General features: G+C 47.3%; 1 protein-coding gene across 2 annotated transcripts; it reads left to right on the forward strand.

The window, feature by feature from the left end:
- Positions 1-2,132: 2,132 nt before the first annotated feature.
- On the forward strand, positions 2,133-18,302 carry Ncr3lg1 (natural killer cell cytotoxicity receptor 3 ligand 1). Of its 2 annotated transcripts, XM_076934496.1 has the most exons (10): positions 2,133-7,681; positions 7,795-7,832; positions 8,639-8,682; positions 9,785-9,887; positions 10,131-10,487; positions 11,489-11,836; positions 12,981-13,301; positions 14,546-14,624; positions 15,581-15,652; positions 16,217-18,302. In XM_076934496.1, exons 1-9 carry the CDS (start codon positions 7,470-7,472, stop codon positions 15,609-15,611), a joined length of 1,533 nt encoding a protein of 510 aa, XP_076790611.1. In that variant the 5' UTR covers positions 2,133-7,469; the 3' UTR covers positions 15,612-15,652; positions 16,217-18,302. The 2 variants fall into 2 exon arrangements, with proteins under 2 accessions (XP_076790611.1, XP_076790604.1); XM_076934489.1 differs by having other exon boundaries at positions 15,581-18,302.
- Positions 18,303-21,758: the final 3,456 nt, after the last annotated feature.

Raw genomic sequence — 21,758 nt, forward strand, 5'->3', positions numbered from 1 at the left:
GAAATGATCAGAATTTGACAGGGAGGATATAGCTAGAATTGATTGTATAGCCATAATCTCACTTGGTAGACATCTTTCAGTTGAAGTTATAATTTCTTCATTGGTATAGAATTTGTTTTGATCTAGAATCAAGGTTTTCATTGGTATAAATTTCTTCTATTGTCACAAAAAGTTTTTTGAAAGTACAAGGCTTGGACCCAGTCCTTCTATAAATGGCATTACAAACTGATCTGAGATGTTTAAGCCTGTGAGTTAGGGCCAGAGACCAAATTCATGGCTTTGAGTTTATTGTTAGGGTGTTTTCAGATATTTTAATTATAAATAGCTGAGGGTAGTTAACAGACAACAGTCCAGATTGCTTTACATGGATAGTAGGTTTTCAAAATCGTTAGAAATCCACAGAATGTGACATTCAAGGGTATTTATTCACGTGTTGTTGAGACCAATCTAAGAGCTCCCCATTCGTGGATTCAGAGAAGCCTCTGAGCGTCATCCCTCCAGGTGAGGCCGAACATTGCGGCTAGGTGGCCACTGGGCAGAAATTGCCAATCTCTGCTGCAGACCTGTACTGTTCTTGAGAGGACACAAGTTATATTAGGACAGCTTAGTTCTGCCGAGACAGAATAAGCTGGTCCTTAATAATTCCTGTTTTTCCAAGGCCTGTCAGAGTATCCTGGGCCAGAATGCTGAAGACCATGCTCCGACTTTCTGACGTACTGCGGCTTTATAGATAGGCAGCTGTTCTACAATTTGTCTCAGTTCTGGAAGTTGTGTTAGGCCTTCCTATATTTTCAGATAATGTTGGTTGTTCTCAGTTGAAAGACTAGTTATAGTTTCACAGTCAACCCAGGCTATTTAACATTGAGAAAATATATTTGAGAAGATAGTTTTCAGATACTATACAAGCTAAACCAGGATGTAACATGTGGATATTTATAAGGGCGGTCCCAGCCCTCTGGGGGTGGATCCAGGCTCCCCAGGCCAGCCTACTCTGAGCAGGCCCAAGTGTCTCATTGGTGCTCCAGCGCCAAAGTCCCGCCTCCTGCCGCCTGTGGGCGGGTCTATGCATCAGTGGGAGAGGGAGAGGAGGAGGAGCCGCCCCCAGCTCCAGCTCCTCTAGGCGTCCTGTAGCCTGCGGCGCGTAGGAATCCGAGGGCGTCCGCGAGAAGTAGAGCTGGGCCCAGGTGGTTAAGAACCTGGCGGAGAAGGGCTATTTCCAGGGCGGCGCGCGACGAAGCAGGCAGCAGTACGAGTGGCGGCCTTGAATCCAGGCGACTTCCCACCGGCCGCTCGCGGGGACCCGAAGAGCCGCCGCTGACACCCTACGGGTGAGGCGGCAGACGCTTACAGGAAGAAGGGCCGGAGCGGCGCGGGAGACCCGAGTCGAAGGAAGAGTGCCAAGGTGACGGCGCAATCGCGACCCCCGCCAGGCCCGGAGCGAGCGAAGATGCAACCGAGCGCCGGCTACAGGACGAGCCACCGGCTGCCAGCCCAGGTAAGGACCGCTTCCTCTTGCGCATCTGTTCTTAGGGAGACCTGTCCGACCCCGGGCTTCCTGGTGGGTGCTTCCGTAGCACGGGCACCTGCACGCAGGACAGGGGTTTCAGGTGCACCTGGGCCCTTACTGCCGGAAGGTCATCGGTGGTAAAAAGAGGACGCGCCTTTGCCCAGTGTCCTAAAGCGGTTCACAGTTCCTTGGCAGCTCAGCTCGCCAGCGTGCCGGGGCACTGAACGCGCGTCTGCCTGCCAGGGTGAATAGGCAGCCAGCTTACCCCTCTATTAAGTGCCAAAACTTTTTTCTTTAAACCATTTTTAAAAATCGTTTTGGATGGAAATATTTCTAAAAAACCTACCAGAGACGTTCTCTGTATGCCTTTTAAAAACCGTATGTGCTCTTTTTTGGTCCGTTTGAAATGGTGAATTTTACCAGTAAGGACTATTCGAAACCATAGCTTACAGATACGTCGCCTGTCTGTTTTTTTTTTTTTTTTTGTTTGTTTGTTTCTTTCTCTCCCGTTTTGTATTTGTTTTTGATACTTTCGTCGACCCCCCTTCCCCCCCCCCCCCCCCCCCCCCCCCCCCCCCCCGGTTTGCGGTTTACTACCTCCCTCATACATTGTCTCCTTAGATTTTTGCCCTTTGGGCCGCCTTGCTCATCTTCATGCCTCCGCCCAGGGTACAGGGCCCAACGCGGGATAGACACTCTATCAAGTGTTTTATTGAATCAAAACGTTGTTGACTGTCTTCTGTCAAGACTTGCCTACATTGTGCAGCTCTCTGCTGGTCCCTTTTCATTTGCTGCTTCTATGTGGTATCAGACTTTGTGAAAACAGTGTTGCTAGAAGTGTGTATTCTGAATAAGCTCTGAATAGTGGCCAAGGGCCTCTCGTGGCAAAAAAATATATATATACCTACATAGTGACCGCTCCGTGTGGTGGCTGAGAAGCCATATTTCTACAAGATCATGGAGCCTAGGCTTACCTGCTGGAAAAGACCCAAGAGGTGTTTTTTTTGTTTGTTTGTTTGTTTTGTTTTGTTTTTTTTTGTTGTTGTTGTGTTTGGGAAGGGGATGGCTTTTGGTTCTGTGTTTTGAGACAGGGCCTCTCACTGCGTCTCCCCTTGGCCGGCTTGGAACTGGCTGCATTCGTTGAACAGGCCAGCTGCAGACTTGAAGTGACTCCCAACTCCTGCCGTTGCCTCCCTTTGGTTTTCCAGCAGGTAAAGTGAACCCAGAGAAGTTAAATGACTGGGAGAAAGTACCCAGCGTGGTGCCTCAGATAGCCCATAGAAGAGTCCCCTGACCCCAAGCCCGGTGCTCATCCCACTACCTCTCACACTTCACAACACAACAATCTCCTCACACTGGTGGGCCGAGGGAGTCTGCTGTCCATGGTGATGATCCCAGCAGGGCTGAGAAATCATCCTGAAAGAGCAGAGAAAGCTTGACTTACTGCTTGGGAGCTAGGGAAGGAAGGGACCAGGAGCAGTACACTCTAGGCTGCCTGCTTCCACCCTTGGAGTGCATCTTAAATGTTCCAGGGCCGTCCTCTTCCTCTGTCACTGTCACCAGTGAGAATCGGTTCCCCTCAGTAAAGAAACTTACCAGACGTTTACATATGCACCTCTGCCTCAGCCACTAGGGACCCTAGAGAAGCTCATCCACAACCTTTAACCTTTAACCTTTAACATCTGACCCTCAAGAGGAAGGTGGTTTTAGCCCAGAATCATGAGTGAGCCGTAAACTAGAAAATGTTCTTGGGGAAAACAGGCCAGTACAGGGCCTGGGTCAATTAAGTGTTACCAAGCTAAAGTGAAAGTCGGTAAACTGCTTTTCTTCAGTTGTCTTCTCTTTGCTATTTGCTATTTCCTTGTGGCTTGGAATGTAAAAATCAATTATTAAGATTTTTTCTGAATAAATATTTATCTTTCATAAAAAATAAGTCTTTTTAAGTTAGGATAGATGACAGAGTGTTCTATTTAATTGACAAAAATGATGGACTGGGTGTTAGGTTTATTTTGTACTTTATAAATTACAAAATGGTAATAGTTGTACACAATTTATATCTGAGATAAAAGAGCCTTTTAACTGGACAGATAGGAGGAAATGTGGATTGCTGTCTATATGCAGGTGGGGGCAGGTACCAGATAAGATGAGAGCCTGTGATTGGGCAGTGGAAAAGGAAGGCAGGCTGAGAATTTTAGAGATGGGGACAGAGGGACAGAGAAGGAAAAGGAGAGGAGAGAAAGAGAAAAGATGGAACTTACACGAGGGAAGAGGAACCAGAACCACACAGTCCTGGGAGCCATAAGTATTGGGGATTTCTTCGATAGATGATTAAATAATAATTAGGGTGTGTCTGCCCCATCTAGGCATACAGCTTGTGTTTATATCAGTTGAGTTTTGAGTTCATTGTGTGGGTGTTTTGTGGGTGGAGAATTTACTAATATAAATCTGACTGATAAATTACAAGCTGGGAATGTGAGCAGAATCTGTGGCAAGAGAACCGTGAGATGGGCGGTCGCTGCATGGGGTTAGACATGGAGGTGGTGAGGTTGCCGGGACCAGAGAGTAGCCAATACTAGCGCAGGATGGTGCTTTGTAAAATATTTCCTACAACAGTAAATTTGTTCCAAGCCTGTTTTCTTTTCCTAGAGCAATTAGCCTGTGACAAATGAAAGTTTACGGAGTTCTATATGAAGCTTTTATTTTATAGGAAGCTTGAGATAACTTTTATCAATTTAGGAGTTCTATAAACTCATTCTCAGGAATTATGAAATCATTAATTTGTCTAGGTGGGATTTGTCTAAATACAAGAGTGCTTCTTATTAATCTGCAAGAAATTTGCCTGGTAGAATGGGTGGATGCCCAGGAATCATCAGGCTATGTAATACTGAGAACAAGCAAGAAGCAATCCTGGGATGAAGCGTCTGGGGACTCTGCCTCTCAGAGTGCACCCATCGCAGCCATGCAAACAGTAGTCCATCTCCAGAACTCACCTGCTTGCCATAGCCTTTCCTAGATGGCTTCTGACACTTATTCAGCAGTAAGCTGATAATTACATCTGGTGAATAAAAGTTAATTTTACACTCAGGTGATGGTTGGGGAAAAGCACCCAGGTTTGGGACAATGTTCACTTCCTGCTCTGGCTGTGAAGCATCAGAAGTAAAGCTTAGACCTGCTAAATACCTCAGAACATAAGGTAAGGTGAGTCAGGAAAGTCACCTCGGGATCTCCTGAACCACAACCCAGCCTGTCTCTCTATGTGGATGCTAAGGGCTTCACCAAGTTTCTCATTCCATCTCAAAACAGAGAGGAAGCAGAGTGTTAGACTAGTTAAGTACCTTTCTGAAGATGGTCAGCATCACCAACAGGACTAGAACTCAGGGCCTTCTGACTCTCGACTCAACTTTTTCTTTCTTTGTTGGGGAGAAGAGTCTCAGTCTGTAGCCCAGGTTGGCCTGGAACTCTTTATGTAACCCTGCCTGGCTTCCAGCTCTTGGGCATTCTCCTGCCTCAGCCTTCTGAATGCTGAAACTATAGGTGAGAGCCACCACACCTGGCTTCAAGTCTGCTCTTAGCCATTGTGGGAAATGATCATTCCCGCTTCCATTTCAGTGTATGAGTATATCTGTCATGGGCGGTTATGCTGCTTCTGCTGTAACAACCAGCCCCAAGGTGGTGTGTGTGTGTGTGTGTGTGTGTGTGTGTGTATGTGTGCACACATACTAGGGATTAACTATTTACTTATGTGTGTGTATGTACATGTTCATGTGGGTGCATCTACTGCATACAGAGGCAGGAGCTCTGTCTCATGTGTCTTCTTCAGTGGCTCTCTGCCTTAGTGTTTAAGGCAGAGTCTGTCTCTGAACCTACAGTTCGTGAGCTTACCAATAAGGACTGTGGGGGTAAAAAACCAAAGTACTTATGGGGCAGGCACAGGATGGGATTTGTTGTCTGCCTGTTTTTATTTCCAGCCTTTCATGGACACACAGGACCAGCTTTCTCAGCGGCTCTTGCATCCAGGTGGAGCTGTCTGTGAGGTCCATGAGCCTGCCTGCCTCTGTCCTCTAGCATGGGATCTGAACTCACAGCCTCTGCTTGTGCAGTTGATAAGACTGTCTCCTTAGCCAACATGATGGGGTTTATGACTTAGTCTCATTACCATTTAGCGAAGTCCAAGTGAACTCCAGGGATGGGCATGTCTGTGTCCTGCAGTCATTTGATGATCTTGCTTTTGGGTTCCTTGCTTCCTTCACCAGGCGACTACTAAGGTCACTCTAAGGTCAGAGGTTGTGGGTGCATTGTGGTAGGGTTTTCTGGTCTAGAACAGGAAGTGGATATTGTTCCATCTTATTGCACTGATTTAAAACAAGTGCAGAGGCTCCATCTAGAGGCAAGAGATGCTGGGGAATCTGGTCCTGTTTGTGTCTATGAAAGACCAACAGACAGGCAGACAAATGAGTCTGCACTGTGCCCTCTTAGTTGTTTCTTGCCCTTAGCCAGAGCCTGGGCATGTGAGGGGCTCCGGAAGTGGAAGGTGACTGAGGCAGGTTCCTGGATTCACTCAGGACAAGGTTCCAGATCTGAGGACACAACTTCCTCCACAGCTGCTCAGGATCACGGTCAGTGGGGCTTCTTCTGAATGTCCTTTACTTCTTGGGGAAGCACCTGTATGGTCTTGAGAGAGCAGTGGGTCCCTGGAAGCTTGCTATAAATTCCCTTCCACAGGGGACTCTGAGCTTTTCCCTGGTTTTACAACCTGGGACAAATCCTGTGCAGGAGAGAGCCCTGGGTGAGGCGCTTGCTTGCCTGGTGTAACCCAGACTAACATATATCATGTCCCTGTTTTGGTTTGGGTGAGTGGCTTTGACAAAAGGAGCCATTGCTGCAGCTGGCCAGGGACCAGGCACTGTTCCCTGCTTCTGGCTCATTCCACAAGGACCTCCCTCCAGTGTTGAAGCCATCTATTGCTGTGGGCACAGTAAAATGACTCTTTCTCATGGCTGACAGGCTGTGTGGATCCCATCTGGGGCTGGTGGTGTGAAACTCTTCAGAGAGCTGACCCTGGAAGGAGTGTGAGTCCCCCACTGTGGAGCACTGGTGGGAATACTCTCTGGAGTCAGCTAGCATCCTCTGTGGGGTCATAAGTGATCACTGTGATACTCTGAATCTGAAAGGTCCCCTGCAGCTTGAGGTTTTGAATGATTGGTGACTATCTGGTGGCACTATTGTGGTGGCACTATTTTGGGAGAACGTGAAGTCCTTAGGAGGTGGAGCCTGCCTGGCAGAAGTAGGTTACTGGGCATCATACCTGCCCCTGGCTCCTGCCTGCTTTCCAGTGATTCCAACCCTGATGTTCTTCAAGGGTGGACAGTGATGTAAAGCTGTAAGCTGAAACAAACCCTTTCCTCCCCACACAGTTCTCTGAGCATTGACATTAGAATGGAAGCCTGTAAGTGACTATTTTCTGGGTGGGAGATTCACCTCATCTACCCTGGCGAACGAAATCAGATGTGCAAGGTGTTGACAGTCTCTCTCAGGCTGCAGCTTGAGCTCCTCCCGTTAGATGAAGAGCTGGGGATTAAACCTGGGATGTCTCACATGATAAAAAACAAGAGCACAGGCCATTGTGTTGTACTTTGTGCACTCCTGTAGACACAGGACATCTCACAGTGAACAAGGAGAAATAATGTTTGACATGGAAAGACCAAGGTGGGGACCTCGTGGATTCTTGGCGCCTGGTGAACTATGCCTCCATTACCCTTCCTGGCTGCTCTGAGCTCTCAAGTTCTCCCTTTGCAGGATTTATTGTCCAGCCTTCCTGTGGCCATGACTTCATCCTAAGGATGCTACAACTCGCCCAGCATACGACTGGTCAGACAATATTATATGCATTAATGTTTGTCTGTGTTCATTTATAATTATATTAAAATGACAAGATGCATTAGTTCTACTTTCTGCTTTTTGCATGTGTTTGAACATGCTGCATGCATGTGAGGTGCAGATCTATGTGGTGTGGTGCACTGTGGAAGCAGAGGCTGCTATGTTCTTCAGTCATTCTCCACATTATTGGAAGAGGCAGGGTCACTTGCTGATCTCAGAGTTCATCAAGTCCACTAGTCTGGCAAACCAGCTGTCTCCAGAGATCCTGCCTCCAAGTCTAGCATTCTGGCATGATAGGTGGGCCTCTACTCATGCCTGATTTTTATGTATGTGATGGGGATCTGAACTCTGGTCCCTCAGGCTTGATGCTCTGAGCATCTCCTCAGATCATCCTTTTCTTTATATTCCAGCACTGTTAGGAATGGAACCCAGGCATTGCCCATGCTAGGTAATTGCTCTATCATTAATCTTTATCCATAAAGCTGTGTAATTTTTTTGGGAGGGGTATAGAAGAAAAACAAGCTGGATGATGTTGAGAGAATACAATTTGCATATTCAAACACATGAATCTATGGGGGCCAAACCTCTCCAAACCACCACACTGGTCTACTTCCAATGATAGATGTCATGAGGAAAACAGGGAGAAAGGAGACTGACCCAGAGGACACATGACTGGAGGATGCAGCCAGGAGTCCCGCAGGCCCAGGCTGCCCCAGTGAGGGAGAGGCAGGGAAGAGGCTTCCTTAGTCTTCCAGGAAGCAGAGAAAACCAAGGGACTGTGTCCTTGCTGTTGCTGTCCCTCTTAAGCCTTAGGTTAGAGCTCTGTCCTCTAGCAGTGTAAGGGAGCACACAGGTGTGCAGTGTCTGTCCCCATAACCCAATCCTGACTGCAGCTGGCTTCCTGATTTCCTAACTGACTATTGAATGGTCTCAGTACAGGATACACCCTTGGTTATATAGATCACCCCACACCCTTGCTCCCAGTAAGAGGGCACACTGCCTGGTGACTCAGCTGCAGCTATTTCTGTCATGAACTACCCACTGAAGCTCATTGGTCAGAGCTCAGCTGACAGTAGCATCTCACTGTAGGGCCGACTGAGCTTAACACATTGGGTCAAAGCAAGCACACAGGTGGAAAACTGGTGCTCCAGCGGGGTGGGGGAAAAGCAGAGACATGGGAGGCATGGGGGGGGGGCACTTTAACTTCCCTGGACACCCACTGAGATCCTGCTGAGACCTCTGCTTTGGCTACAGGAGCATTGGGTGGCTGCCACTCTGTGACCAAGCATGTAGATTTGGTAAGTTCTTGTGAGTAAGATGGAAAAGCCTCTTTTTAAAACTTGGAGACTCCACCACAGAGGGGGAAAAAACCCCTGCCCTGTGCCTTGACATGAATTCCCTGTGGTAACTGAAGGTTATAAATTAGCATTATAGTCTTAACTATTGATTGATTGATTGACTGATTGATTGATTGGGTTGGCAGGGGGCTTATGGAAGGTAATGGAATTTTTCAAAGACAAACTGAGGGAGCAAACAGATTTACAGCCGCTTGTGAAGGCGCATAGGAGGAATCTGGAAATGAAGAATATCCTTCCTTGCAATGTGAGTTAATAGGCATTCTCAGCAGCAGGAAACCAGGTTTCAGATAAATGCGCACTGAGCAGTGCTGCAGCCTTGGGTTAGGGCAGTGGACACAGAGGCACTGGTGGGGCAGATCCAGGGGAGGCACATCTGGTCTTCCAAGCTGAGTTACAGCAGCTTGTGTCCTTGTCATTAGCCTCAGAGGCAAACAGTCTCCCCTGCAGAGAGCTACTCTGAACCAGCAAACTGCTCTGGATTTTTGGGCGACATTAAATTCCTTCACAGGAGCAGGAGGGGGAAGGGGTAGGAGAAGGGAACAGTGGGGGAGGCCTGGGGAGGAAGGACAGAAGGACCCAAGGAGAGAGGGGGGCAGTAGAGAGGGAAGGAGGTACAGGCAGAGGGAGGGACAGATTCAGGGAGGGAGGGAGGGAAGAGGAGGAGGAGAGGTGAGGAGAAAGAGAATTTTGGGAGAGGAGGAGAACAGGAAAGAGAGGGAGAAGATCTAAAGGAAAGAGAGGAGGGAGCAGCAGAGCAGAGATTGTCTAAGAGTTCAGGTCCAGGATGAGGGGTCCCGAGGCCTGAAGGAAAGGGCAGCTGTAACTGCTGAAAATCTGGCTTAGGCTCATTCTACCTGAGAATGGACTTTCTACTAGGTGGGGCGTCTGGCTGAGACCCGAATCTGGATAGTGAGGGGTATCCCACTATTTTCCTGAGCAGTGTCTTAGAATGAGTGTCTTTCTGGGACTGCAAACATTTGAGTACAGGGCTCCAAGCGCTGATGCTCTGAGCTTGTTTCTTAAACATATTTTCTTACACAAGGTCTTACTGACTTGGAACCTGGGTCCTGTTTCTTGTGCCTTCTTGCTGGTGCTAAGATTAGAGGCCTGCATCACCTCCTCCGGTGCAGGGAGCTGCTCACTAAGTAAGCACTCCCAGCTGAGCTCAGCCCTCTTCAAAGTTGCACGTTGTAGAGAAGGCACCGGAGTATGACATCCCATCCTTTTCTGAAAGCCTAAAGTTAATTCCTGATCAAACACCTCCAAAGCCTCATCACAGACATAACTGAGGTGCCTGTCTGAGCCTGGACACTTGTCTCTTCAAAATGTCTTTTGTCTTTGTGTTTAACAAGCACACTGACTGGTTCTGAACTTGTTTTTTGTGACAGATTTCAGGGTCCAGGTGCATCTGTGTGAGGCCCCCGTTGCTCTGAGAAGACCTCCACAGCTTCACTGCTCAACCGCTGGAGTTGCATGTCTGGCTGCTCATAACAAGATGGCTTCACAGAGCTGCCAGAGGGGTCCTGAGAGTGCGCACATGGATGTCAAAAGGCTACACTGTACTGCTCTCTGCTGTGTGTGCGGCCCTGGCTCTTCACTACATGGCAGCAGCCTAGGACCACCCAGGAAGTGTGGATGGCTGAGCAGGCCAGTCCAATCCAGCTTGGAGGGCTCACAGGTGGCAGAGTGGCTGGCTGGCTTGTGGAGTTTGTTACTGTTGCTTCTGTGGTGCCTGCCCTCAGCAGGTAGGATGCAGAGGGAATGGGAAGGAAGAGGGAGAGGCTGCTGTAGCTCCTGCCATCCCTGGTGGGCTCCGATGGGTTCCCACTTACTGTGGCTGTGGCTCCTTCACCCCGCCTGCACTGAGTGCTCTTGCACATAGAGCAGAATGCTGGGTGATTGGGCAGTCAGGCTTTGAAGACCTACAGTGTGCCATCTGCCTTGATTGTAGACCTTTTGGTGCCTTGCCACTTCTCTCATAATATGAGAACTAGGGGGAAATTTGTAGAAGAACTACCTTCATGACATCCAGGCATCTGTAGTAATGTTTTTGTAGAGGCCGGAAGGGACAGTTTTCTTCTCATGCAGACATTCTAAGGGACTTGCTTTTATAGCCTGGGAGTCTAAGTTAAGGGGCTGGCTGCATCAGCTCTAGGGTAGTTTTCTGTTGTGTCATCATGGCAGACAGAGCTCTCTTGTAGCTTATACACCTCAGCACATCACCAAACATGTTCACGGTCTGAAAATGTAACATTCTTATAATATGCCCAAATTGGTCTACAGACTCACAGGTGAGAACCTAGCAGACTTCTTTGCAGAAATTGGTAAGTTGAGGCTGCTGTGGTGACTTGAGAAATTAATCCTGATGACCTGAGATTGGTCCCTGGAGCCCTCATAGTTTAAGGAAAGATCTTATTTCCACGAGTGTCCCCTGCCTCTACAGAGATGCTGCTGGCACGTGTGCTCTCTCTGTCTCAGACTCTCTCTGTCTCATACACCCCCCAAAAACATACAAAATAAAAGTAAATTTGTAGTTAAATATTTCATTTTCTGATTCTAAAATGCATACAGACTCCGAACAGCCAAAGTAATTGTGTAAAGAAAGGACAGGGCTAAGGGATCTACCTGGGACAACAAGGTAAGAGTTTTTCTGAGCTGTTCAAGGCTGTATAACAAGGGCTATTTATCACTTCCCCATGACTGGGTACCACAAGCCTCCTGTAACTGAGTTCTCATATTGTCATAGGTGGACTGGAAGTGGAGATGGCAGGGAAGATTCAGATGGTATTCCTACATGATGATGTCACCATACCCTGTGAAATCCCTGGCTCCCCACACCTGAACCTCAGTATTGTGGGAGTCATCTGGTCACTGAAGAAGGATGGGGATGAATTCGAGGTTTCCGTGTTTGAGTTTTATGGAGATCACCTAGAAGCAGTCCGGCCTAGAGCTGATGTGTCCTTGCTGGGGCTAGAATATGGAAATGCCTCACTCTATCTGCCCAGGGTCGAGCTTCGGGAAGCAGGAGAATACAGATGCAAGGTTGTGGCCACCCCTGAAAAGGCAGAGGGTACGACCAGGCTAGAAGTTGTTGGTGAGTCCTCTGTGGAAGTACCCTGTGGTTCTGATGCTGCTGGGGTAGTGGTGGGTGTGTGGATGGCCAAGCAGAGCAAAGTGTTAGACATGGGTGAAGGAATCAGGGGACATGGGTTTCTGTCCATATTCAACCCAAGTTCTGTCAACCCAAGTCCATAGACTCACTGGCACAGTCTGTGCTATTTTGGGGTTCCTGAAATTCACAATGCATGTGCTTCTTAATTTGAATATGCTCCCCAGCTCCGTTTTAAAAACAGAGTTAATGAATCCCAAGTTGGCTCTGAACTTGCCATTTACTGAGTCTTTTGTACGTTTTGGATAAAAGATCTTTGTTGTATGCATATTTTACAACTATGTTCTTAAATCTTCTTATTTTGTCATTTCCATATAGAAGTGCTGATTTTTAAATTGTCTTAGTAATCCCAACTTACTATTCTTTCCTTCATCGTTCATGGTCTCAGATTATGTACTAATTTGGCTTTTTGGAAAATGGTCTCAGGTAGCCTAGGCTGGCTAGGTCCTGCTGTGTAGTGCAGATGGCCTAGAATTCTCTTCCTCCTGTCTCCATCTCCTGTGTGTTGGTGTTACAGCTGATGCCTCCACAGCGGGCCTTATTTGTTGTTGTGTTATCAGTGTCACAGAAGTTTCCCTGAAGGGTACGACCTGGAAGTGCTCCTGACACTTCTGAGTGGCCTGGGATGCCTGCATCTCCCTCCAACCTCTCTTTAAGCTGACAGCTCATTTCCACTACAAACATGCTAAGAGCCTGCAGTGGTGTCCACCACAGCTGTGCTCACTGATTCTTAAGAATCTTTAAAATGTCTGATGATAATTTCATAAAGCTTGCTGGACAAAATTACTGCACAGATGGGACCACTGCATGTCAGAACTCTGCTGGCCCTGCCAACATGTCCCAAGCATCTTAATTAATCAGAGACCCAATGTGTTCACTCACCTCCCGTGAACACTCCTCAGGGGCCAAACTTGGTGAGAAGAGCTCCTTTGTCTACTTGAGGAAGCCCTCAGTCTGCTCTGGTAAAGTAAGGGGTCTCCAAGTCCATTGCTGAGGTAGAAGCCACTGTGGTGTGAGGAGAGAAACGGGTGGTTGGCTCTGGCTGAACTGTAGTTCTCTTCTCTGGCAGCTCACCCTGACATGAGTATATTTGAGAAACCAGCTACAGTGAGAAACCGTAAAGAGAAACTCATCCTATGTCAGCTGCATGGATTCTACCCAGAAGCCATTGACATAAAGTGGATGAGATGTGTCCTGAAGGATTGCCATTTCCAAGAGATAACTGAGGGCGTGGTCACTGGTGCCACCATGAAGAATGGTGATGGCACCTTCAGTGTAATCAGCTCCTTGGTTCTGAAGCCAGCTCTGGAAGACCATATGTACCAGTGTGTGGTGTGGCACCCATCCTGGCCCACCCCACAGAGTCGCAATATCACGATTTTTGAGAATGGTGAGTTTCCTCCCATGCTCACCCCACTTGTGAACATGTGGTTGGGAGCTTGGGGTTTTGAAAAGTTTAGGATGTTTGCTAAGGAAGGAGAGGAAATTGAAGGCTGAAGGGAAACAAGCTGGGGTCTCCTTCAGCTCACACCAGGGTCAGCTGTCCCCACTTAGGTCCTGTGCTGATGGATGCCTATGGCGGTGTATAGGATCATCAGGGTTGTTAGTCTCTCAGAACAGCTTCAGAGTCTGGGTGTTCCTGTGGTAGGGAGTGAGGAACTTGCCAGCTCCTTGGAGCCCAGGACTAGCACCATCCTCTGAGTGTAAGAGAATGTTAGCCAGGGGCCAGCTCTGGCAGGTAAGCTAGCACCCTTTCCTTACTCACCTCCCATGAACACTCCTCAGGGACCAAACCTTGTGAGAAGAGCTCCTTCTTCTCACCAGGTGATACTTCCCCTCAGATGGTGTTTGATGTTTAAATCCAGTCAGTAGTTCTGTCTTATGGAGTGTGTGCCAAGAGTTGGAGGCTACAGGGGGTGTCCACAGTGTGTGTGTGTGGTCAGAGTGTGTGCAGTAGTCACAGGGTGTGTGTGGTCAGAGTGTGTGCAGTAGTCACAGTGTGTGTGTTGGTCAGAGTGTGTGCAGTAGTCACAGTGTGTGTGTGGTCAGAGTGTGTGCAGTAGTCACAGTGTGTGTGTTGGTCAGAGTGTGTGCAGTAGTGACAGTGTGTGTGTTGGTCAGAGTGTGTGCAGTAGTCACAGTGTGTGTGTTGGTCAGAGTGTGTGCAGTAGTCACAGTGTGTGTGTGGTCAGAGTGTGTGCAGTAGTCACAGTGTGTGTGGTCAGAGTGTGTGCAGTAGTCACAGTGTGTGTGGTCAGAGTGTGTGCAGTAGTCACAGTATGTGTGGTCAGAGTGTGTGCAGTAGTCACAGTATGTGTGGTCAGAGTGTGTGCAGTAGTCACAGTGTGTGTGGTCAGGCCCTGGAGGAGTCTGAGCTGTCAGTTTGCTTTCTCCTTCATGTTCAGTTCATGATGTCACTCACAGAACAGTGTCATCAACAGCTGAAGTGGGTCCTCCTATGTCACTAACCTAACGTAGATAACCCATGATAGATCCTGCAGAGCATTGTCTGGTGTGTGCCTCTCAGTCATGTCAAGTTTTTCAGGTTGACAGTATTAACCTTCATTATATCTTCTCTCTCTCTCTCTCTCTCTCTCTCTCTCTCTCTCTCTCTCTCTCTCTTTCTCTCACCAGGATCAGTGGAGATATATGTTACCATTGTTGGCCCCTGTATTCTACTGTTTTTAGTGATAGTGTATGCAATTGTGGAATGGTAAGAACCTGCAGCACACAGCACAGGCCTGTGTCTTACACTTGTCTTCAGGTGTGTGGGATCACAGTACTAGACAGTGTCGGGGAGTCCTGGAGATGGGTCCTGGGAATTGAGTGTTGTTTTAGGAAAGACTTTGCCCTTCTGTTCTCTTATGGATCCCCGCCTGGACTCTGTGGAGAAGGCCTGTGGAGCCTTTGCCTGTCTAAGCATCCGCATTCACTGTGAATCACATATGACCTCATTACTTGAGACCAGGTCTGTGAACTACGGCATAGACTGTAGTGTTCTGTCACACACAAAACCTTCAGTGGGGGAGTCAGTCCCTGAATTGATCACATTTAGTTTGCACCTAGTGAGGTAACTGACCACATGGTTTCACTGGATAGACCAAGACTATCTAACTCCCCCCATCCCCCCAGATATTTGTAAATTAAATCTCATTATCTCACCCAAACAATAAAAGAAAATCGTGGAGGCACTTTAGAGGCTCAGGAGACAGTTGTAGATGTGTTGGTTAGAAGGTTCTAGGTCGTCAGGAGGATCTTAGTTGTTTATGGGCCCACCATGGCGGAATCTGTGCAAGGTTAATGCTCCTCACTGCACTGCATTGGGAGCAGTGGGACAGTGAGGGACATAGGACGGCTGAGGCTGCAGAGATGACCAGAGGCCAGAGCACTGGATGCTCTGTAGAGGAGTGAGGGCTTCAGTGTCCAACATCATGGTTTACAACCCCTTGAGACCATCTTAATACACACGCAAAGACAGAAAAACTATTCAGGAGTAAGCCCATTTTAAAAAGAAGCAGAAGAACAAGACTGCTGCACAGACCAACTGATTCGTAGATCTCATCTTCCTGGCGGGGCTGAGCCAGTGAGAAACCTGAGCATGTGACTGGAGGTGTTTCCTGTGACACTGATGTAGGTGTTCATTCCTGCCTTTCTCTGGTTCTGATCCAGGTGCTGTGTGCCAACGTGTAGGCAAACTTAACTGAAGGAGGGCAGGACGCCTGGGCCTGGGCCTGGATCTTGGTATGGTCATTTCTTCTGTCTTTACTTCACCTTCACATCTGGTCTCTATAACTCTGTGACTTCCAAGCTTGAGTTGGGGCTAAACCGTGTGAGCTGCTCTTTGCTAAGAAAACTCGGGCTTTCATTTTTAGAGTCAGTTTCAGCATGTGATACTTAGTCCTGAAAACAGTGTGCTGAAACTTCCGGTGAAAACAGTCTCCATGAGACGTCTCCAGCTCTGAGTGCCTCCTACAATAAGTAACTTGATGATGCACCATAGGACCTCAGAAAACCCAGCTCAAGCCAAACCCCAAATTGATATTTGGAAAGAGTTAAGATCAGGGCAGAGATTAATCAAGTGGGAATGTAAAAACACATTAAGGATTCCAAGGAGTCCTTTGTAAACTGGATCCACAGAGCCTTTCCTAGACTGTCTGGCAGAAAGCAAAGCCTCACCTTAATAAGCCAGAGGTGAGAAAGGAGCCATTTGGAAACTCGGGGAGTCATTAGGATGTTCTGAAAGAAAAAGAGATATTCTGCTAATTGGAAACTTTTAAAGGATTTGATGAATTACTTGGTACATAGGATCCACCAGAATGAAACCCAGATGAGATAATTTAAAGAGATCTCTGAGGAGCAGTGAGGTTAGTGTAACAGCAGCAGCAATGTCTCAAATGAAGCCGTCCTGAGTCCCTGACGGTGACATGGACCAGATCTTCAGTGAGGTCCTCGCACAGCCACTCTGAAGAGCACTGCCAACCTCCTTATGCTACAAAACCAGCGTTACTGTCGTACCACAACTGCATGAAGACAGAAAGAAAGAAACAGACTCTGTTTATTTTTGTTTATTTAACATACAGCTCTTTATTTACATATATTGTGTGTGAGCACATCTTGGATGTTGATGTCATAGAGCAAATTACCATGTTTTCAGTAAAGTCAGGCAGGAGACAAGCATGTCCACCTTCTCCACCCTCTTCAATATACTCCTGGGCGTGTCACCTAGGATACTGTGACAAGAGAAGTGAACAATTATTTATATCTCTCTGTTTGTCTCTTGCCTGTCTGTGTGTCAGTGTGTCTGTCTGTCTGTCTGTCCATCTGTCTGTCTATGTGTCTCTATATGTGTAATGGAGGAAAATGAAAAGTCTCTCTGGACCAAGTAGATCACTCAACCTGGGCACCTGAGTTCCATCCCCATAACACCAGTGAATATGGAAGGAGAGAACCTACTTTATTTTTGTTGTTTTTTGTTTGTTTATTTTTTTTTATTTATTTATTTTTTTTCAGATTGGGTTTCTCTGTGTAACAGCTCTGGCTGTCCTGGACTCATAAGTCCTGTGCCACCACCACCTGGCTGAGAGCCACCTTTGCATAGTTGCCCTTTGACCTCACACTCCCCATGGCTTGCCCTCCCCATCGTGCACATGCACAGGACAGCTAGGAGTGTGGGGATTGATAGAAAGGGAAGCGCCCAGGTCTCCCTCTGTGCAGACACACATGAGAGACTATAACCATTCCACCAGCAAACTACTTGTGTTGATGCTTTTAAAATGACCTGTGTGTAAGCAAGTAGTCAAAATGGTTTCTGTACTTCTGACACCATGTGTGGCTGTGACTGAGTCTCTAACACCTAACATGTTTTCAAAGGTTTACAAAGTTAAAGCCAAGTGACCAATGGTTTCCCTCTTGTATATGAAATGTGTGGTGACCAAGGAAAGACTTGACACACCCCACCTTTTGAAGGCCATGTGTACCTCTGTTTGCCTTGGAATAAGTGTTTGTTGTTTTATGTGAGATGCACTTGCCCTGCAGAGAAAGGGTCTGTCTGTGGACACTGCACTAGAATCCTAAGAGGTCTGACAGTGTAGGTTCCATGTGTTCCTGGCCCAAGTGTCTAAGTCCTTCCTCATAGATACATGGTGAATTAGCAGAGAAGGTTTGAAATGTTTTCAACACAAATAACGTTTGTGGGTTACATGAATGTTGATCACACTGCGATAATTACTTTAAGAGTGTTATCAGTACTTGGGAGGCAGAGGCAGGCAGATTTCTGAGTTTGAGGCCAGCCTGGTCTATAAAGTGAGTTCCAGGACAGCCAGGGCTATACAGAGAAACCCTGACCCGAAAAACCAAAAAAAAAAAAAAAAAAAAAAAAAAAGTGTTAAAATAGCAATATGCCATGTCTGTGCCTAAAGTGCCCCAGCCAAGGCCTTCCTCTTCTCCCAAGGTCTTAGAACATGAATAGCTTTGTTTACAGTGAGAAGTGCTAACTACCTGTGTTCCTGTGATCTAGCCTTGTCCCTTTACCAGGCGCACCTCAGGGGTCTACTTTTGGAGGCAATGACCTCAGAGTCATCAGAATTCTATGTATGAGCCAGACACAGGGCTGCACACCCACAGTCCAGCACTTAGAGACCGATCTCTGTGAGTCTGAGGCCAGCTTGGCCCACATAGTGAGTTCCAGGCCAGCACCTGTCTCAAACAAGTAAGATAAATAGTGAATTCTGTCTATTATTATTGTAAAGGCAGTGGAGATTATTCTCTGGGAAGCCCAGCCATGGGCTAGGATATTGGTTGTTTTTAAACTTTCTCCAAAGTGCCTTTTTCTCAGTCCTTGTGTTGAAATGTATAGTAATATCTCTGTGCAATAAACTGGAAATATCCTTCATGTTGGTTTCTTTTGAAATTCTTTTCTTCAGTGAAGTCAGAGTCTGAGTTTTCTGGGTAAAGTTAAGAATCCAGGTATGCCTGAATTAAGGTCTCCAAAAGATTAAAGAATTCTTCAAGCTGCTGGTGCTAATTCTGGGCTATTTCCACCCCATGTCCACAGCATCTTTTGTGGGACTCATCTTGGATTGTTTGGGACACTGTGGGTGACTTCCCTCCAGTATCTGGCCTGCATGCTACTGTTGGACTCTAAGTATCTAAAACCAAGGGACAAGCTCGCCCAGAGAACCCACAGGCAGGACTCACTGTAATAGCATGAGGTTTATTGATACTGGTGCACCAGGACTCTCTTGTATGCAGACAAAAGAGAGTCCTGAATCAGAGTTGGGGCTGCTTATATACCAATATTCACAAGACTCATAAAGGCAGTTTTACCTCTTAATCAATAACTACAAAGGCTGATTTTAACATCCATTCTCAAGCTTGGGTTCCTTCCCAGTCTCTGTCCCTATTTACATCTGTATCTCACTCCCAATTTACATGTGTATCTTGCTCCAGGAGAATTCTTTTAAGTGACTGTTTACCCAAGTGTTTTATTGCCTCTTTCTTGGGTCCTTTGTCCTTTTGAAATGTTAGTTCAAGTCCCTGGGATGCACCCCAGGGTCAGCTAACACTTGAGTGTAAATTGAAACTCTGAACCTAAGAATCGTTCATGTTCAGACCTAAAATTTCATTTTTACAATTTATTCTCACACTACTTTGTTTTGTTCGCCTCTCCTGATTCCTGTCAGGGCCCACATGGTGTTTAATGAGTACCCTGACTTCTGAAAAAGCAATCCTGAGAGTCATCCACTTTCTGTTCCTGGGTCAGATTGGGAGGTAGAAGGTTTCCTGGGGTTAAGGGTGGTGATAACACTATGTGGCTGATTCTCTAAATATATACTAAGTCTCTATCCTAATTAGGGATTTTATTACTGTGAAGAATCACAAGGACAAAAGGAAGGTGGGGAGAATGGATTTATTTGACTTACACTTCCACTACACTGCCATCAACAAAGGAAGTAAGCACAGTTCAGAAACAATAGAAACTCAAAAAAGACAGGAGCTGATACAAGGCCAAGGAGGATGCTGCTGACTGGCTTGTTCATCATGATTTGCTCAGCCTGCTTTCTTGTAGTTCCTAGGACCACCAGCTCAGGGATGGCACCACCTATAGAACTCTGGGTCTTCACACATTAATCCCTAGTTAAGAAAATACCTTAGAGCCTTGCTTGCAGCCTAGTCTTATGGAGGCATTTCTTTCTCTTTCTTTCTTTCCTTCCTTCTTTCCTTCCTTCCTTCCTTCCATCCTTCCTTATTTTACTTCCTTCTTTTCTTCTTTCCTCCCTCCTTCCCTCGCTCCCTGTCTCTCTCCCTCCCTCTTTTCCTCCCTCCTTTCTTTTATCCTTTTATTGGATATTTCCTTTATTTACATTTCAAATGTTATCCCCTCACCAGGTCTCTTTTCTGGCACCCCTTATCACATCTGCTCTTCCCCTGCCTCTATGAGGGGGCTCCCCCACCCATCCACCCACTCCTGCCTTCCATCCCTGGCATTCCCCTACACTGGGGCATCAAACCCCTTCAATCCCCAGGGTCTCTCCTCCCACTAATGTCCAACAGGGCCATCCTGTCCCACATATGCGGCCAGAGCCATGGGTTCCTCCATGTGTACTGTTTGGTTGGTGGTCCAGTCCCCAGGAACACTGGGGGGTGTGCCTGCTGACACTGTTGCTCACCCCACAGGGTGCTAACCCCCTCAGCTCCTCCAGTCCTTTCTCTAACTCCTCTGTTGGGGGCTCTGTGCTCAGTCCAATGGTTGCCTTCCATCACCTGCCTCTGTATTTGTCAGGCTCTGGCAGAACCTTTCATGAGAGAGCTATATCAGGCTCCTGTCAGCATGCACTTCTTGGCATTCACAATAGTGTCTGAGTTTGGTGACTGTATATGGGATGGATCCCCAGGTGGGGCAGTCTCTGGATGGCCTTTCCTTCAGTCCCTGCTCCACACTTTGTCTCCATATTTCTTCCTTGAGTATTTTGTTCCCCCTTTTCAGAAGCACTGAAGCATCCACACTTTGGTCTGACAATCAGCAATGACTATTTTGGGGCATGAAAACAGTGATTCTTAATAGTTAATGCTTGTAACACTTACATTATCTCTCATGTGTTGAAAAGCCTTAATCAGAAACTCCACAGCCTCGGAAATCCAAACCATTTGTTCATGGACATGGACAGAAGTGGGAAAGTCTATGTCCATGATCACTGGCAGGCCCTTTGCACTGCCATCCTCATTGTCCAAGTCACACAGAGTTTCTTCTCCTGAGAACCACAAGATGCTCCTCCTCGTCCTCTGCCATGCTTTCAGTTTTGTGACAGAGAAAACAGTTAGAATCATCTCATCTTTCCCACGAAACCTTCCAGCCTCTCTGTCTCTCTGCCTCTCATTTTGCCCTGTGTCTGATGTGTGGGTAATCCTGGCCATGGCTCATGGAAAAGGTCTTCTCCTCCTTGGGCATGGTGTCCTGTTCTCTTCAAGGGCATTCTTCCTGCTGCTGGGTCAGGTCTCATCTCTCCTGGACCACTCTCACTATAGGGCAGGGCTGATCTCTCTTCCACCCTGGGAACCAAGGCCAACCCTTAGTCATAGATGACTTCTATTGTTTCAAGCCAGGCTGCTCTCAGAGTCCTACCTTCTCTTCCTGAGAGATGGCATCTGAGTCCTGCCACACCCTGACTGAGTGACCAGTGAGGCTCTTAGCTCTGTGAGCCTGGACTTTCTCATTTGTTTTTGTTTTGTTTTGTGTGCATTGGTGTCTTGCCTGCATGCATGTCTTAGTGAGGATGTCAGATCCTCTGGAACTGGAGTTACAGACACTTGTGAGCTGACATGTAGATGATGGCAGTGCAACTGGGGTCCTCTAGAAGAACAGCCAGTGCTCTTTTTTCCTCTCACTTTCTTTAGAACCTGTGCTGACTGAGCTGAAGCCTCCACCATCTCAGTACAGTCCACCGTCATGGTAACACATAGAGCTTGGCTTTTGACACTCTATTACAGTCCAGTCTCCTCTTCAAGTCTAAGAAACCTCTGCCTGTCTCCTCATATCTGACCTTGACAGTGCCTGGGCCTATCCTTGCCCTGTTCACCATTGGTCTCATCCATTCCTTGGGTGACACGTGACGCCCTCTCAGCACACCTGCTCTATAGACTGGATCTGGAAGCACAGCAGTTGTGAGCCTCTAGGTGGGTTCTGGACATGGAACCCCAGGCTTCTTCAACTGAAGCAAGGGCTCTTACTGCTGAGCCATCTCTCCAGCCCCAGGGTGGCTGTTTGCCTTCAGGGGACTCCTAGGAGATTTGATCTGTGAGTGCTGGATTGTGGTCCCTAGTAGAGTGGAGGTTGTCACCTTGTTTTGCT

The sequence above is a fragment of the Arvicanthis niloticus genome, chromosome 1 (genome assembly GCF_011762505.2).
Source record: "Arvicanthis niloticus isolate mArvNil1 chromosome 1, mArvNil1.pat.X, whole genome shotgun sequence".
Lineage (NCBI taxonomy): Eukaryota > Metazoa > Chordata > Mammalia > Rodentia > Muridae > Arvicanthis > Arvicanthis niloticus.